This window comes from Erinaceus europaeus, chromosome 15 (genome assembly GCF_950295315.1).
Source record: "Erinaceus europaeus chromosome 15, mEriEur2.1, whole genome shotgun sequence".
NCBI classification, from domain to species: domain Eukaryota; kingdom Metazoa; phylum Chordata; class Mammalia; order Eulipotyphla; family Erinaceidae; genus Erinaceus; species Erinaceus europaeus.
The window spans coordinates 17,674,856-17,687,702 of NC_080176.1; the positions used below are offsets into that span (position 1 = coordinate 17,674,856).

At 50.3% G+C, this 12,847-nt stretch overlaps 1 protein-coding gene across 2 annotated transcripts in view; it reads right to left on the minus strand.

The window, feature by feature from the left end:
• SNX29 (sorting nexin 29) overlaps window positions 1–12,847 on the minus strand; it is a 248,126-nt gene that overhangs the window by 132,366 nt on the left and 102,913 nt on the right. The window contains exon 14 of one of the 2 annotated variants that reach the window (XM_060172952.1): window positions 6,322–6,743. The exons of the other annotated variant lie outside the window; for it this stretch is intronic. Within the exon in view, the coding sequence (XP_060028935.1) occupies window positions 6,740–6,743 (4 nt within the window). The 3' untranslated portion in view covers window positions 6,322–6,739. Of the gene's footprint in view, window positions 1–6,321; window positions 6,744–12,847 lie in introns of those variants that run through there. 2 annotated transcript variants of the gene reach the window in all.

Genomic DNA, 12,847 nt, shown 5'->3' on the forward strand with positions numbered 1-12,847 from the left:
TTCTGATAAGACACATTCCAGGTTTCCACACATAACAACATAGCCAGAAGATAGAGACACGGACGCTTGTTCTTAAGATAAGATACCTCATGACTCAGCCTATTACCTTCAAGCCCAGCACTACAGAGGTTGAACTTAACTAACAGTCTTTTCTCCTAATACAAAAAATGGTGAGGAAACACAGACAGGGAGGAGGAGGGTCCACTTAATGGATCATCTGCTTCCTACCACCCTGTCTACACAGCAGCCTCAGAAGAACACTACCTCCTCCCAGGTACTCAGCCAGCCACCTAGGCTCCACCCAGGTTAAACATGGGCGCACAATTGTACAAAGAAACCACCAGGCAGGGGACATAGTGCAGTGGAAACACATGGAACTTGCTTGCCTGAGGCCCCAGAAGCTACAAATGCAACTGTTGTCTCCTTTCTCTGGTGAGTTGGTGACCTATCATTCTCTTCTCCAAAATAAAATGGCCGGAAGACCTACCAGACAGCATCCTTGCTGCTCCAGAACCACACGCTTTCCCTCTGGGAGGCTTGGCTCTTTGTGGCCCTGGGTTGACATAAGAGATCACTCAAGCCAGAGGCGGGAGACAGCTCAGGCTGGAGAGTGCACACCTTGCCATGTACAAGGCCCCACCTCAGTCTGAGCCTCAGCTCCATGTGGAAGCACCATGGATGGTACTGGGAGCCCCCATAGATGATGGAGCAGGGCTGTGGTGTTTCACCTTCTGTTTCTACTCATTTGTTTATTTGCCTCCAGGGTTATCACTGGAGCTCAGGGCTGGCACTATGAATCCACTGCTCCTGGCATCCATTTTTTCCATTTTATTGGATGGCACACAGAGAAATGGAGAGAAGAGGGGGAGACAGAGAGGGAGAGAGAAAGAGAGACACTGCTTGTGAAGCGACTCCCCTGTAGGTGGGGAGCCAGGGGCTTGAACTCCAGTCCTCCTGCAGGTCCTTGCACTTAGTACTATGTGCACTTTTAGCCTTAACCTCTGCCTCTGCCTCTCCATCTCTCCTATGTCTCCTCCTCTGATAGACAGGAAGGAAGGAAGGAAGGAAGGAAGGAAGGAAGGAAGGAAGGAAGGAAGGAAGGAGGGAGGGAGGAGGGGATGGAGCCCAGAAGGCTGTTCAGCAGTACTATGCATGTTGAAGCCCCAGTGCTGTATGAAAAAGAAAAATGAGAAACAGACCTTGGAAGCCAGAATGGTATGGTATGTGGACTCTTAAAGCCTGCCTGAGGCCCCAGATTGTGGCTGCATTCAGGGGGCCAACAGCAACTGCCTCTAGCTTCACCCTGTCTGTTTTTAATATTTTATTTATTAGTTATTGGATAGAGGCAAGAATCCAGAGGGAAGGAGGAGGAGGAGGAGGAGAGACCTGCAGTGCTGCTTCACCACTTGTGAAGCTTCTGTCCTGCAGGTGGGAACTGGGGACTTGAGCCAGGGTCCTTGTGCCTGGTGACATGTGCACCACCACTGAGGTTCCATGCCCCAGTATCCACATATACTCACATCTGGGGTCAGAGCTTCATGTAGGAATGTGGAGAGAACCTGGCTGAGTCCCTAACAAATGGCCTTGACAGAGAGCCAACACCTGCTGGATGACAGAGGGAGGGAATGAAATGCCATCCAGTGAGAGATTAGAAACCATTTAGGGAATCCATGGACACTGGGCCTAAAAACAGCATGATCCCCAAAGAACTATTCCCATGCCAAGCTCCCTCTAGAAGAGACTCAGGCGGGCGGCAAAGGAAACAGAATTAACATTAGGCCCCGGCAGGAGAAGGACACTAAGCTATTTACTAACCCTCCTGCCTCGGCAGCAACAACAACAAACTCGGTTTAAAAATAAATTAACAATGCCTTCAATTTATAGAACCATTTTCCTCGGTGCAAAAAAAAAAAAAAAAAAAAAATCCTCCAAACAGAAAATCTCCTTAAACCATGTTGTACTGTTTGCTGCCGGCAGGAGGTCAAACTCTGCAACTTTCAAACAGGCCGCCTAGCACAGACTCCATTTTCAGAAAACCCTGTCACCTGCTGATCTTTGTAGGATTGGTTATTTATGAAGCGCCCACAGCCTGGTGAACAGGCTGAATCCTGCTGGCTCCATGTGAGCTTTGAGGAACTGTTGGTGCTGCCAGCTGGCTCACTGCCTTTGAGGCTGGTGGCTGCCAGGCAAGGGGGCTTGTCACGGCTGAGTCCCCTCCCGGTGGGTCACTGAGAGCTGAGGCGGCTGTTGAGCTGGGGAGGCTCCAAGTGCCCAGAACGCACGCAGGTTGGTGGCAATGGCTGGATTCTTGGATCGAGGTTGAAAGTCGCCAACTCGCCAAGAAGGCCCTTCCTTCCAGGGGTCAGGGTGACCCCGTGGTTGTTCCCTACACATCAGACGCAGAGGTCCTAACAGGTGCTCTTTCTCTGTCCCTCCAGACGCAGATGGTGACGAACCCCCATGCTCTCTCCCATGATGGCAGGATGGCAAGTTAGGAGCAGGGGCGAAAGCACGAAAATGCAGGTGCCCCTGGATTCCAGTGCCCATGGTGAGGAAATGGCCAACACCCAAAAAAGCATATGCTGCCGGCTCCTCAAATCCAGCCCATGTATCCCAGCGTGAGGGCGTCTCAAAACCCACGATGGGCTGTGGTGGGACAAGATGATGGTGTGGTTGAGATTGAACAGGACCGGAAGCTACACCTTAGGGAGCTGTGGGGATGCACCGGGACACCGACAATCCTTACATGAGCATCCCCTCGGCAAAGTGACATTTGAGTCCAAAGAAAACACTGTCAGACTAAGAAGTTGTGGCATGTATACTGAATGGAGTACTACTCGATACTTAAAAAAAAAAAAAAAAAAGTGACGTGTCCTTGGGACAAAATGATGGGACAGGAGGTGATCATAATTAGTGAATATAGGATTGAAGCAAAAAAACAACTATGGGATGGTTCCTCTCATAAGTGGAATATAGAGGGTCAAACATGAACTTCAGAAAAAAAAAAAAAAGACTGTCTCTTAGACTTCGTGAAAACTGTGATGGTTACTGATGAAGTGGACAAGGGGCACGTTAGAAAACTGGAGTAGGGGGCCAGGCGGTGGCGCACCTGGTTAAGCACTCACATTATAATGTGTAAGGACCTGGGTTCCAGCCCCTGGTCCCCACCTGCAGGGGGAAAGCTTCACAACTGGTAAAGCAGGGCTGCCGGTGTCTCTCCGTCTCTTTCCCTCTCTATCTCCTCCTTCATTCTCAATTTCTGTTTCTATCTAATAATAAATAATTTTAAAAAACTGTAGTGGTGGTTGTGGTACGCTACCAGCCCCTGTTATCTTATAGTCTTTTAAACCATTATTAAATCCACTCATAAGAAAATAAAATCAAAGAATTTAAAAAACAAAAGCATGATCAACCCAAAGGAACACACCCACAAACAATGCAAGACCAAGGACAGGTGCTGGCACACTTGGATGAGCACACTCATTACCATGTGCAAGGACCAAGGTTCAAGCCCCCAGTCCCCACCTGCAGTAGGGAAGTTTCACGAGTGGTGAAGCAGTGCTATAGGTCTTTCTGTCTGTCTCTATCTCCCCCTCCTTTCTCAATTTCTATCAAATGAATAAATAATCAAAATATATTTTGAAAAACACAATACAGGGCACTGTGGGGGGATAGCATAATGGTTATGCAAACAGACTAAAAAAAAAAAGTACAAGATTGCATGACCACCAGAACACGGAGCTGAAAGGGGAGATGGGGAAATAAGCAATGGGCCAAAGCACCACACCTGCCGAGTGAGAGGCACCAAATCACAGAGGCTTCACCGAGGTCGTGACACTACAGCGGGTCTCTAAGGACATGCAGGCAAATCTGTGCAGAGGCCCCAGGGCACACAGAGCTTTGTGAGAACAACCCCACAGAAGTCTGCCCTTGACCACAGGGCCGGCCAACAGGGCACCACATGCTCCTGCATGACGTCAGAGTCAGGCATTCAGCTGCTCGATTCTTCACTCACTCAGATGAACTGCAGGCAGGAAAGCTTCCTGAGCCCCAGAAGTCTCTGATTTGCCAGACTCGAGGCTCAGGGCTGAGGGGGGAGGGGTCAGGATCCTAGGCTGGGGAAATGGCTCAGTATAAGAGCACAGGCCTTGCACGCGAGGCACCAGATTCAAACCCCAGCACCAACACATGCTGGGGCTCAGCAGTGCCACATCTCCTGTTTCTCTAGGTCTTTAAAAATAAAAAAAAACTTTTATGAGGAGCTGGGAAGTGGCACACCTGGTTAAGTAGTCTTTCTGAGCAGTTTTTAAAGAATCAGAAGAATCAGGACACCCCACCCCCCACACCCCCCACACCCCCGCCCAAGCCCAGAGGAGTCAGACACAAACTAGAGACACATGCTAGTACGGCATCATCAACTTTGAGAAAAACGGCTGGGATCTTTCTTTAAAATACCCTTCCTGTCTCCAGAGTCTCAAGGGGAAAGGGAAGCCCCACCCCCGCCCCAATCTCGGAGGTCTCCCCAGGGAGGGGGCAGCAGCCCTGCCAGGACCGCTCAGGCCTGAAGGACCAGCTTCAACCTTCAAAAGCAAAACCAAAAGAAAAAAAAAAGAAAAAGAAAAAAGAAACCTCGCCTGTTTCTTCCCCTTCTCTGGGCAGTGACAGCGGCCTGCTATCAAAAGCACTAAAACACATTTTCTCCCAGTGCATTTAGAGATCTCATAAGTGAGAGCAGACGAGTGAGCCAAACTTCCAATTATTTATATGTCAAAATCTGTACAAGTCAGAAAGCACCTTCCGCCTAATTGTTCTTACTGCTTTAATGTCACCTTCACCAGCAAAACCCCCTCCTGGCAGTTTAACCTTCAGGGTGAGAGAAGAAATCATCTCCATAATTCAGGCTCGGAGAAGGTGGGAGAACGGAACTGGGAAACGGGCAGACAAATTGCCTCCTGTGTTTCCTCAATTTAAAGCTCAACCATTTGTCTTCCTGTCACAGGGGCCTGAGAGCTGAGAACTTTCTGGAAAAGCGACATCCCCGCAGCTCACGGGCAGGATTCGGGACCAGGTGGCAGTGAGGGGAAGCCAGTGCCAGGCAGAGAACCCGGGAGGGGGGCAGGGTGGAAGGTTCCAAACTCTGGGAAGGCCCTGCCTGCACCACCCCCAACCCCTCCACACACAGACACCTTTTAAGCCTTAACAAAAACAACCCCAGGCTGGAGGGAGAAAGAAAAACCCACACACAGTAAGAAGCATGCCATGATCACACGGACAAAAGCACCCAGGTGGCCAGGAACAGTGGAGGCCAAGGGGGCCTGACAGCAGTTCAAGCCCCGGCCCCGCCTGTGTTGAATGCAGAGCAATCTCTTGTGTGCAGAGAACACGCTGAAAGAGAAGAGAAGCTCGTTCTTAGAATGACTTGTGGACAGCATCTGTCAGTCACTCCCAGAGTGGGGGGGGGGAGCATCTGTCACTCCCAGAGTGGGGGGGGAGCATCTGTCACTCCCAGAGTGGGGGGGGGAGCATCTGTCACTCCCAGAGGGGGGGGGGCTTGCCTTTTTTGACCCGATTTGATGCAAAGACAGTTGTAAGAATCTGGACATCAGGGCCGGGTGAGACAATATAATGGTTCTGCAAGACTCTCATACCTAAGGCTCTGAGGTCTCAGGTTCAATCCCCAGCACCAACATAAACCAGAGCTGAGCAGTACTCTGGTAAAATAACAACAATAAGAAGAAAGAAAGAAAGAAAGAAAGAAAGAAAGAAAGAAAGAAAGAAAGAAAGAAAGGAAGAAAGAGGGAGGGAGAGAGGGATGAAGGAAGAAAGAGAGAGAGAAAGAAAGAAAGAAAGAAAGAAAGGAAGGAAGAATGAGAGAGACGATGGGAGGGAAAGACAGAGAGGAGAGGGAAAGAGGGGCAGAGGGAGAGACAGAAAGGGAGAAATAAAAAAAAAAAAAAAAAACCTGGACAGTGAGAAGTCTTGAGAAGCTGGGTGACGCCCAGTGACTGTTGCTGGCTTGATGACACAAGACAAAGGAGCCACGAGTGGTTATGCTTTGTTAAGTCCTTAGCAGTCAGAGAGTGACATAAGCCCGATATTTATAGGTGACGTAGTATTTTGGAATTGGCTTGAAGTTCTGCAGCAAAATAAAAAGCTAAGCTACACAGGTGGTCTCTCTCTGAAATATGAAGACTGAGAAAGTCAGTCAGGAAGCAATAAAATCCACAAATGCACAGCTCCAGTGAAGCAAAAAAAAGAAAAGAAAAGAAAAGAAAAGGAAGCAAAGGAAGCATTTTATGACAAGAGTGAAGAAAAACCACCAGATGCTGGGTTTGGATGATGTGGGTCCAGGGAGCGTTATGGCGGGCTGTCTACCTGTGGAAACGCCTCAAGAAAGTCAAACGGGCACCACCAGCAATCATATCAGTTGAGCTCCTGGCCACTGAGGGGTTTCCACTTCAAAGGAGCCAGGACAAGTGAGCCTCCACCTTCCACAGACGGCTGAAATCGCAGGCTGTCACCCAGCCCGCTCCCTCCTGGACCCCGCTGGGCTGTGAACCTGGCCACTGAGATGGGCAGCCCAGGGGCCCGGGTGGTGGCACACCTGGTTGAGCGCACAAGTTACCATGTGCAAGGACCTGGGTTCAAGTCGTCAGTCCCCACCTGCAGGGAGAGGCTTCACAAGTAGTGTTGCAGGTGTCTGTCTCTCCTCCTCTTCCCTCTTGATTTCTCTCTGTCTCTAGCTAAGAAAGAGAGAGAGAGAAGGAAAACAATTCTTTAAAGATGGGCAACCCAGGCAGGGAATGCTGGGAAGTGCTTCACTTACCTGCTACGGTTTCTGGCCAGAATGACCTTGCTGGCAAGAGGCCCAGGCTGATGAGACCCAGTGCTGATTATGTTTCCTACTCTACTCAACAGGACTGAGAGAAGTTGAGAGAGGAGAGAGGGTATACAGAGAAGGGAGAGAGAGAGAGAAAGAGCCACACCTGCAGACCTGCTTCAACACTCGTGAAGGAGGAACCATGACACCCCAGGGTCAAGAATGCTGGGCTTACTTGCTGCCGCAGCAGGCTGAAGGGGAGGAGGGGAGTTCGTATCCCCAAAGTTCTTTCTTCCAGTGGGGTTTTCTTTCAGGCCATGACTGTCTCTTACACAAACGCTGACAGAACACACAGAGAGAATTCTTTGAAATGCTGGAAAAATCTTAGTTCGTGGTGCAAGGCGGAATATGTGACAGGAGGCTCATACAAAACCTCAGGGTTGTGCATATGAATGTTAGGTGGGCGGGGGGGGGATGCTTGGAATTTATAGATGCCCTTCAGACACTGTACGGGCACTTGTAAATAACCTTTATGCCCTCTGTCAGTCTGTTCAAGAAGGCTCACTGAGTTCCCAACTGGAGGAGTCAGGAGATAGCTCAGCAGGCAGAGCACAGGACTTACCTTGCTTGAGGCCCAGGTTCAATCCCCCCCGCATCATATGGGAGTACCAAGGACAGCACCCAAGGAGCCCCATAGATGGTGGAGGGGTGCTATGACCTTTCTCCTTCTCTCTCTCTTCCTCTAAAAAAATGTGGAATAAAAATTTGGGGGGCTGGGCGGTGGCACAGTGGGTTAAGCACACATGGCATGAAGTGCAAGGATGGGCAGAAGGATCCTGGTTTGACCCCCCAGCTCCCCATCTGCGGGGAGTGGTGAAGCAGGTCTGCAAGTGTCTATCTCTCTCTTCTCCTCTGTCTTCCACTTCTCTCTCCATTTCTCTCTGTCCTATCCAACAACAGCAATAACAACAACAATGATAAACAACATGGGCAACAAAAGGAAAAAAATAGCCTCCAGGAGCAGTGGATTTGTAGTGCAGGCACTGAGTCCTAACAATAACCCTGGAGGCAAAAAAAAAAAAAAATTTTAGTTGGGCATCTTTCCAACTGTAAACTATTAAACTACCAATAAAGTGATAAAAGAAAAAAAATGGGGCTTGGAAGGCAACTCAAGAGTATCACTCATGAGCGAGGCCCTGGAGTCATTCCCTAGACCTGCAGAGCAAAGGTAGTAAGGGCTGGGGAGGTAGGGTAATGGTTGTACAAAAAGCCTTTCATGCCTGAGCTACTGAAGAGCCCAGGTTCCAGGTTCAATCCCCAAGAACAGCAGAAAGCAGAGCTGAGCAGTGCTCCAGTATTCAAAATAAAAGGCAAGAAAGAAAAGAAAAGGTAGTAGGTGTGGGATGGGTGTAGAGGAAGCTTCAGGAAACTCTCGGTGATTGTAACCCGGAGTTCTGGAGTTCAGGAATGTTTAGGGAATGACTTATGGAAAGTTCTGGAAGGGTGACCTGGGGACAGATTCCATGACCCAGGAAGGAGTTGGGCTCTGCTTCCCAGGATGGCCGGGAATTAGTGGAGACCTTGGAGGAGGAGATTGGACAAGCTAAGCTCCGTGAGCAGTTCCCCCTCTGAAGGCCTCAGAAGAGTGAGGAAACCAGGCTCGGGGGAGGGAGGGGGGTGGAGGTTCTGCAGGCCGCCCCGGCAAGAAATGATGCCGTTCAGCTCTGAGCAGGGCTGAGGCACCCAGAGATGTGGAGGGAGAGAGAGACAGTGTGGACACAGCGCTGAGTACTGGTCTGGTGGCTGATTCCTGGGTTGGTCTCCAGTAGACTGGAGCAGGACAGGTGTGGAGAAACAAGATGGGGTCGAGTTGCTGCACACTTCCTCAAGGTTTAAGAGGAGCTCCGACCCAGGTCCAAATTTCCCACACAGAAGTTTCCACTAAGAATGCTCCCTTCCTCCCTGAGCTCCTAGTCCTGGTGAAACCACAGAGGCCGGTCCTGAAGGAAGGTACTGGGCCATGTGGTTGAGGAGGCTTCACAAGTGGTGAAGCAAGTCTGCAGCCGTCTCTATCTCTCTCTCTCTCTCTCTCTCTCTCTCTCTCTCTCCCCCTTTCTCTATCACCCCCTTCCCTCTTGATTTCTGGCTGCTAGCCTTTGGGCTGAGACGTGTCCTTGGTGGCTGCTCAGCACTAGAGGCTTCGAGCAGGCAGGTCTCCGTGCCTCGTCTGCATTTGATGCTTGGACTGTCTGGTGCAGGGGCACATAAACTCTGCCAGCTCCCAGTCACTCCGCTTGACAGTTGTCTCTCTCTCTCTAACCAGCATGACTGCTGCTGCCAAGAATAACTCCCCTCTGCTGAGCTTCCTGTTGCTCTCCCTTCCAGCCCCCCAACCCTCCCCACCCCGGCTCCAAAATAACAAGAAGCTGCTTGGCAGTGATGTCACGGCCACTGTCCCCGCCTGCAGGCCATTCACAGAGGCTGGTTATATTTAAGAGCCCGGCTTCATGTGCGGTGACATGGAAATTGCCACCTTGTACACTGCGCGTTACAAAGGCAAGGTTGGGAGGAGGTTTTTTTCTTTTCTTTTCTTTTCTTTTTTCCCCCCTTCTTGTGAATAACCAGGTTACAGATTCTGCTTCTCCCCAAGCAGGGGAGAAAGACTGGGGTGAGGGTAGGGGTGTCTTCCTGAAACCAGGGGCTCGGGCTCCAGAGATCTTTGGGGCCATTCCTGCTGTTCCCCCTCAAGCATAATAAAGGCCAACGAGCCACTTGGCAGCTTGATTCCTCTCTCTGTCAGTCGTCCTTCTCCCTGGGCACCGGCCCCTCCCAGCCCTCCTGTGACTGCTCTGTACTCTGGAATCCTCTCCCTACCTTTCAGCAGGAAGGAGTCAATGGTGTGGGAATGATGGGTGAGCAAGCTGTAACTTAACTTCCCGGGGGAGAAGGTGTAATTACCAGCCCCTTTTAATGAGAGTTGTGTCATATCTACTGACTTTGGTGTTGCCTTTTCTCTCCTCCTGCCTCCGGGCTTTTGATGGGGAGAGCGAGTGGGCATCGCATCGGGTGCAGAGGTGCAGCCCCTGCCGGCTCCCTCTCCCCTCAACAGCTGCATATTTCCTGCATCTTGATGAGCCCAGAGCTGCTCCATCCGTCCGGGCTCTGCACACCATGTGGGAACATCTGGCACCGACTACTAATGGCCTCGGCTCCGAACTGCGGGGTGAACATGGGCACGTGTTCCCAGATGGAGACGCTTATGCAAATGTGTCGCACTGCCTGCCTCCCCCAGGTCTTAGCCCATCAACAATATCTGAGCCTCTGATTGGATTCCAGAGGCGTTGGGGAAAATAAACAAGCACCTGGCTCGCTCACTCTCCCTCCCTCCCTCAGATGTGACTGCTTTATGAGACCCTGTAATATCTCTCTCTCTCTCCCTCCTCCACGTCTCTCTTTTTCGACCTATCAGTTAGTTTCATGTGGGACAAGCAGCAAAGAGACTCACGAGGGCCACAGAGCTTAGCAGACCTGGGAGGCTTCTGTGTGGTTCTGTCCTGTTTGCTGGTCTTTGGAGAGAGAGTTTCCATAATTGTTCATCTAGACATTAATGTGTCTGGCATTTCCAGCCTCCTGCCTCTGCGGGGAGGGGAGGGGGGGGGGGCTTATGTCTCTCCTCCCAAAAGAAAAAGCAGCAGAGGAAGCAGCCACGACATGAAGGCCTTCATTTTCTGCACCACACAAGCGGGAGCTGAGTGGTGATAGGCGATGGTGGAGACGGCGCCAGCTTTCCTTGTACCAAAGCAGCACATAACTCCATTTCGACACCCCTCGCCCTGCCCTGCCCTGCCCTGCCCTGCTGGGACACACTCACTGAGCAGAGAAGCCTGGAGAAGGAGAATGAGCTACAGACACATAAGGCCAGGTGAGTCTTCAAGGGGGCTGGGGAGTACTAAGCACAAGGATGCAGGTTCGAGCCCCCGGCTCCCCACCTGCAGGGGAGATCACTTCACAAGCGACGAAGCAGGTCTGCAGGTGTCTCTCTGTATCTCTATCTCCCCCTCGTCTCTCAATTTCTCTCTGTCCTATCCAATAAAATGGAAACAATGGCTGCAAGGAGCAGTGGATTCATAGTGCCGGCACGGAGCCCTATCAATAACCCTGGAGGCAGAGAGACCAAAAAAAAAAAAAAAAAGTGAAGGGGCAAGGAGCAAGAGTAGCGGCTGTGCCTAGGACTTGCCTCTCAGAAGTCTTGGACTCTGTCCCTGGTGCCACCAACAGCCAGAGCTGAGCGGTGTTTTCTCTCGTCCAAAAAAGAAACAAGATATTTGTGTCAGCCCTTATCTATCATTGCAGACGCAGCCCAAAGGTCAAGCCACCTAGAAATAGTTAAGTAAACTGGTGCGACCAGCCATTAAGGATGACAAGGAGGCAGGCTGCCCTCGGGCTGCTCCAGGCCGCCTTGACACCCGGGTCCCGAGGATAATTGAAAATATCAATCAAGAGCCCTTGCTAATGTGTGCGTCTAACACGGGAAAGCTAACTCCAGATTATGGTGCTGACTGAATTTTTTTTTTTTTTTAAAGAAACAAAAGAGGAGAATTTGGAAAACAGCAGAGGAAGTCAGGTGCTGGTTCATTTACCTGAGAGAGAAGAGGAAAAAAGAAGGATACCCAGAAGTAGTAATAGGTGTAGGGGGTGACTTAGAAAGGAAGGGAAGGCAGGGCCATGGGATTAAATAAAAATGGGCAAGAAAAAAACTGACTGACTGACTGATTGATTGATTGATTGATTGAGAGATATAATCAACCCATATCTGTGGCTGGGGACAACTACTAGGCAGTTTCTGCTAGAGAGGGACAGGGACATAGAACTCTGGTGGTGGGAATGGCGTGGAATTAATTATGCACCTATTATCTTATAATTTTGTAAATCACTATTAAATAATAAAAAAAAAGAAATAAATAAAAAGGGGTGGGAGAAGGCTCTGAAACTCCAGCACTAGAGGGAACTCCATCAGTGACAGGACAGTGCTGCGTGCTCTCTCTCTCTCACACGCTCTCTCTCACTCTTACTCACACACCTCTCAAAAATATTTTTTAAAAAATTAATTAAGGAGAAGAGGAAAAAGAGAAAGGAGGAGAAAGCTGGGCTGCAAGGCAGTGTCACACATGCACAAGGTCCTGGGGTCACTGCTGGCTTCGGAGACGTGGCTCAGGCAGGTGGGTGGGGAGAGGGGAAAGGGGAGAGGGGAGAGTCTGGCCAAACGAGACACGGCCACAGAAATCAGAAATGTGACTCAATACAAGGGACGCCGGGGAGGGAAGGGAGTGAGAAACGCTGGAGAAAAGGAAGTGGAGAAGAAGCAGGGGCCTATCTGAACATGGAATTCCACGCAGCCATCAAAAGTGATGAGCGCACACCACAGGGAGACGGTGGTGGTGGCTGGTGGTGTGAGCTGCTTTCCAAGGGAGACCGTGTGGACTTGACAGTCAAGAACAATATCAACTGTGTAAAACTGTTACAGCAAATAAGAAGAAGCCAGAATTAACTGCTTCATGAATAATACAACACAGCCATTAGGATGTACCCAGGCGGCTCTCTCTTTTAAACTGGCCTGCTCTTCCCAGACTTAATTCACCATGACTTACACTTTACTTCCACAGGTTCCAGGGAGGGAGGGGATCTTTACGTTCATACGATTCAAATTCCAGATCGAAACTGGAGCCAGCTGGTGGTGCACTGGGTAGAGTGCATGTTGCCATATGCAAGGACCCGTGTTCAGGCCCCAGGCCCCCACTTGCAAGGAAGACAAGGAAGAAGAGTGTCGCAGGTGTCTCTCTGCCTGATCCTCTGTCTCTCCCTCCCTACCTCTCTGTATTTCTGTCCCCTATCATAAAAAAAAAAATTAATTAGTAAAATTTAGAAATAAGGGGCCAGGCAGTGGTGCACCTGGTTGAGCACAGATCATGTGCAAGGAGCCAGCAAGGAGCCAGGTTCAAGCCCTCAGTCCCCCTCTGTGAGGAGGAG